Source organism: Chiloscyllium plagiosum, unplaced genomic scaffold, assembly GCF_004010195.1.
Source record: "Chiloscyllium plagiosum isolate BGI_BamShark_2017 unplaced genomic scaffold, ASM401019v2 scaf_294, whole genome shotgun sequence".
NCBI lineage: Eukaryota > Metazoa > Chordata > Chondrichthyes > Orectolobiformes > Hemiscylliidae > Chiloscyllium > Chiloscyllium plagiosum.
In genome coordinates this window covers 1344-5793 of record NW_025199121.1, presented here as the reverse complement: position 1 = coordinate 5793, position 4450 = coordinate 1344, and the positions used below count along the sequence as shown (strand labels likewise).

Below are 4450 nucleotides of genomic sequence, written 5' to 3'. Positions count from 1 at the left end.
AGTCGAGATCCCGGTTTGGACTGGAGTCGTGATCCCGGTTTGGGCCGGAGTCGAGGTCCCAGTGCGGGCCGGAGTCAAGATCCCGGTGCGGGCTGGGGTCGAGATCTCGGTGTGGGCCTAAGGTGGGATCCCGGTATGGGCTGGAGTCGAGATCCCGGTGTGGGCTGGAGTCGAGATCCCGGTGTGGGCTGGAGTCGAGATTCCGGTGTGGGCTGGAGTCGAGATCCCGGTGTGGGCGTGAGTCGAGATCTCGGTGTGGGCTGAAGTCGAGATCCTGGTGTAGGCCGGATATGTGATCCCGGTGTGGGCCGGAGTCGTGATCCCGGTGAGGGCCGGAGTTGTGATTCCGGTGTGGGAGAGAGTCGCGATCCCGGTGTGGGCTGGAGTCGAGATCCCGGTGTGGGCTGGAGTCGAGATCCTGTTGTGGGCTGGAGTCGAGATCCCGGTGTGGGTTGGAGTCGAGATCCCGGTGCGAGCTGGAGTCGAGAACCCGGTGTGGGCCAGAGTCGAGATCCCGGTGTGGGCCGGTGTCGTGATCCTGGAGTGGGCCGGAGTCGAGATCCCAGTGTGGGAGGCAGTCGAGATCCCGGTGTGGGCTGGAGCCGAGAGCCCGGTGCGGGCTGGAGTCGAGATCTCTTTGTGGGTTGGAGGTGGGATCCTGGTGTGGGCTGGAGTCGAGATCCTGTTGTGGGCTGAAGTCGAGATCCCGGTGCGGGCTGGAGTCGCGATCCCGGTTTGGACAGGAGTTGAGATCCCGGTGTGGGCCGGAGTCGAGATCCTGTTGTGGGCTAGATTCGAGATCCCGGTTTGGACAGGAGTCGAGATCCCGGTGGGGGCCGGAGTCGAGATCCCGGTGCGAGCTGGAGTCGAGATCCCGGTGTGGGCGGGAGTCGAGATCCCGGTGTGGGCCGGAGTTGTGATCCCGATTTGGGCCTGAGTCGTGATCCCGGTGTGGGCTGGAGTCATGATCCCGGTTTGGGCCGGAGTCGAGATCCCGGTTTGGGCTGGAGTCAAGATCCCGGTGCGGGCTGGGGTTAAGATCTCGGTGTGGGCCGGAGATGGGATCCCGGTATGGGCTGGAGTCGAGATCCCGGTGTGGGCTGGAGTCGAGATCCAGGTGTGGGCCGGAGTTGAGATCCTGATTTGGGCTGGAGTCAAGAGCCTGGTGTGGGCCGGAGTCGAGATCCCGATTTGGGCTGGAGTCGAGATCTCGGTGTGGGCTGGAGTCATGATCCCGGTGTGGGCCGGAGTCGTGATCCCGGTGTGGGCTGGAGTCGTGATCCCTGTTTGGACCGGAGTCGTAATCCTGGTGTGGGCCGGAGCCGAGATCTCGGTGTGGGCCGGAGTCGAGATCTCGGTGTGGGCCGGAGTCGTGATCCCGGTGTGGGCTGGAGTCGTGATCCCTGTTTGGACCGGAGTCATAATCCTGGTGTGGGCCGGTGTCGAGATCTCGGTGTGGGCCGGAGTCGAGATCTCGGTGTGGGCTGGAGTCGAGATCCCGGTGTGGGCTGGAGGTGGGATCCTGGTGTGGGCTGGAGTCGAGATCCCGATGTGGGCTGGAGTCGAGATCCCAGTGTGGGCTGGAGTCGAGATCCAGGTGTGGGCTGGAGTCGAGATCCCGGTGTGGGCAGTAGTCGAGATCTCGGTGTGGGCCGGAGTCGAGATCTCGGTCTGGGCTGGAGTCGAGATCCCGGTGTGGGCTGGAGGTGGGATCCTGGTGTGGGCTGGAGTCGAGATCCCGGTGTGGAGTCGAGATCCCGGTGCGGGCCGGAGTCGAGATCCCGGTGCGGGCCGGAGTCGAGATCCCGGTGCGGGCTGGAGTTGTGATCCCGGTGCGGGCTGGAGTCAAGATCCCGGTGTGGGTTGGAGGTGGGATCTCTGTGTGGGCCGGAGTCGTGATCCCGGTGCGGGCCGGAGTCGAGATCCCGGTGTGGGCTGGAGTCGAGATCCCGGTGTGGGCTGGAGTCAAGATCCTGGTGTGGGCCAGAGGTGGGATCCCGGTGTGGGCCGGTGTCGAGATCCTGTTGTGGACTGGAGTCGAGATCCCGGTGTGGGCTGGAGTCGAGACCCTGTTGTGGGCGGAGTCGAGAACCCCCGGTTTGGGCTGGAGTCGAGATCCCGGTGTGGGCCGGAGTTGCGATCCTGGTTTGGGCTGGAGTCGAGATCTTGGAGTGGGCTGGAGTCAAGATCCTGGTGTGGGCCGGAGTTGAGATCCCGATTTGGGCTGGAGTCAAGATCCTGGTGTGGGCCGGAGTCGAGATCCCGATTTGGGCTGGAGTCGAGATTTCGGTGTAGGCTGGAGTCATGATCCCGGTGTGGGCCGGAGTCGTGATCACTGTTTGGACCGGAGTCGTGATCCTGATTTGGACCGGAGTCGGGATCCTGGTGTGGGCTTGAGTCGACATCACGTAGCGGGCCGGAGTCGAAATCTCGGTGCCCGGTGTGGGCTGGAGTCGTGATCCCTGTTTGGACCGGAGTCGTAATCCTGGTGTGGGCCGGAGTCGAGATCCCGATTTGGGCTGGAGTTGAGATCCCGGTGCGCGCTGGAGTCAAGATCCTGGTTTGGGCTGGAGTCAAGATCCCGGTGCGGGCTGGGGTTGAGATCCCGGTGTGGGCCGTAGTCGAGATCCCGGTGCGAGCTGGAGTCGAGATCTCTGTTTGGTGTGGGCTGGAGTCGAGATCTCGGTGCGGGCTGGAGTCGAGATCTTGGTGTGGGTTGGAGGTGGGATCCCGGTGTGGGCCGGTGTCGAAATCCTGTTGTGGGCTGGAGTCGAGATCCCGGTGTGGGCTGGAGTCGAGATCCCGGTTTGGACTGTAGTCGTGATCCCGGTTTGGGCCGGAGTCGAGGTCCCAGTGCGGGCCGGAGTCAAGATCCCGGTGCGGGCTGTGGTCGAGATCTCGGTGTGGGCCTGAGGTGGGATCCCGGTATGGGCTGGAGTCGAGATCCCGGTGTGGGCTGGAGTCGAGATTCCAGTGTAGGCGTGAGTCGAGATCTCGGTGTGGGCTGAAGTCGAGATCCTGGTGTAGGCCGGATACGTGATCCCGGATTGGGCCGGTGTCGAGATCCCGGTGTGGGCCGGAGTCGTGATCCCGGTGAGGGCCGGAGTTGTGATTCCGGTGTGGGAGAGAGTCGCGATCCCGGTGTGGGCTGGAGTCGAGGTCCCGGTGTGGACTGGAGTCGAGATCTCGGTGAGGGTTGGAGTCGAGATCCCGGTGTGGGCTGGAGTCGAGATCCTGTTGTGGGCTGGAGTCGAGATCCCGGTGTGGGCTGGAGTCGAGATCCCGGTGCGAGCTGGAGTCGAGATCTCGGTGTGGGCTGGAGTCATGATCCCAGTGTGGCCCGGAGTCGAGATCTCGGTATGGGCTGGAGTCGAGATCCCGGTGTGGGCTGGAGTCGTAATTCTGGTGTGGGCTGGAGTTGAGATCCCGGTGCGGGCTGGAGTCGAGATCCCGGTGTGGGCCAGAGGTGGGATCACGGTGTGGGACGGAGTCGAGATCTCGGTGTGGGCCGGAGTCGAGATCCCGGTGTGGGCTGGAGTCGAGTTCCCGGTGTGGGCTGGAGTTAAGATCCTGGTGCGGGCTGGAGTCGAGATCCCGGTGTGGGCCAGAGATGGGATCACGGTGTGGGCCAGAGTCAAGATCCCGGTGTGGGCCAGAGTCGAGATCCCGGTGTGGGCTGGAGTCGAGATCCCGGTTTGGGCTGGAGTTAAGATCCTGGTGCGGGCTGGAGTCGAGGTCCCGGTGTGGGCCAGAGGTGGGACCACGGTGTGGGACGGAGTCAAGATCCCGTTGCGAGCTGGAGTCGAGATCCCGGTGTGGGCTCGAGTCGTGATCCCGGTTTGGGCTGGAGTCGTGATCCCAGTTTGGACTGGAGTCGAGATCCCGGTGTGGGCCGGAGTCGAGATCCCGGTGTGGGCTGGAGTCGAGATCCTGGTGTGGGTTGGAATTGAGATCCTGGTGTGGGCTGGAGTTAAGATCCTGGTGTGGGCTGGAGTTGAGATCCTGGTGTGGGCTGGAGTTAAGATCCTGGTGTGGGCTGGAGTTGAGATCCTGGTGTGGGCTGGAGTTAAGATCCTGGTGTGGGCTGGAGTTGAGATCCTGGTGTGGGCTGGAGTTAAGATCCTGGTGTGGGCTGGAGTTGAGATCCTGGTGTGGGCTGGAGTTAAGATCCTGGTGTGGGCTGGAGTTGAGATCCTGGTGTGGGCTGGAGTTAAGATCCTGGTGTGGGCTGGAGTTGAGATCCTGGTGTGGGCTGGAGTTAAGATCCTGGTGTGGGCTGGAGTTGAGATCCTGGTGTGGGCTGGAGTTAAGATCCTGGTGTGGGCTGGAGTTGAGATCCTGGTGTGGGCTGGAGTTAAGATCCTGGTGTGGGCTGGAGTTGAGATCCTGGTGTGGGCTGGAGTTAAGATCCTGGTGTGGGCTGGAGTTGAGATCCTGGTGTGGGCTGGAG

At 63.0% G+C, this 4450-nt stretch overlaps 1 protein-coding gene across 1 annotated transcript; it reads right to left on the bottom strand.

Moving 5' to 3' along the window:
• Positions 1-1965: 1965 nt before the first annotated feature.
• LOC122546021 (S-antigen protein-like) lies at positions 1966-3868 on the bottom strand (the record flags this gene model as incomplete). Its single annotated transcript, XM_043684863.1, has 4 exons — positions 1966-2358; positions 2438-2754; positions 2862-3087; positions 3256-3868. Coding segments are annotated over 4 exons (1549 nt in total), but the record flags the coding sequence as incomplete, so codon positions are not given.
• Positions 3869-4450: the final 582 nt, after the last annotated feature.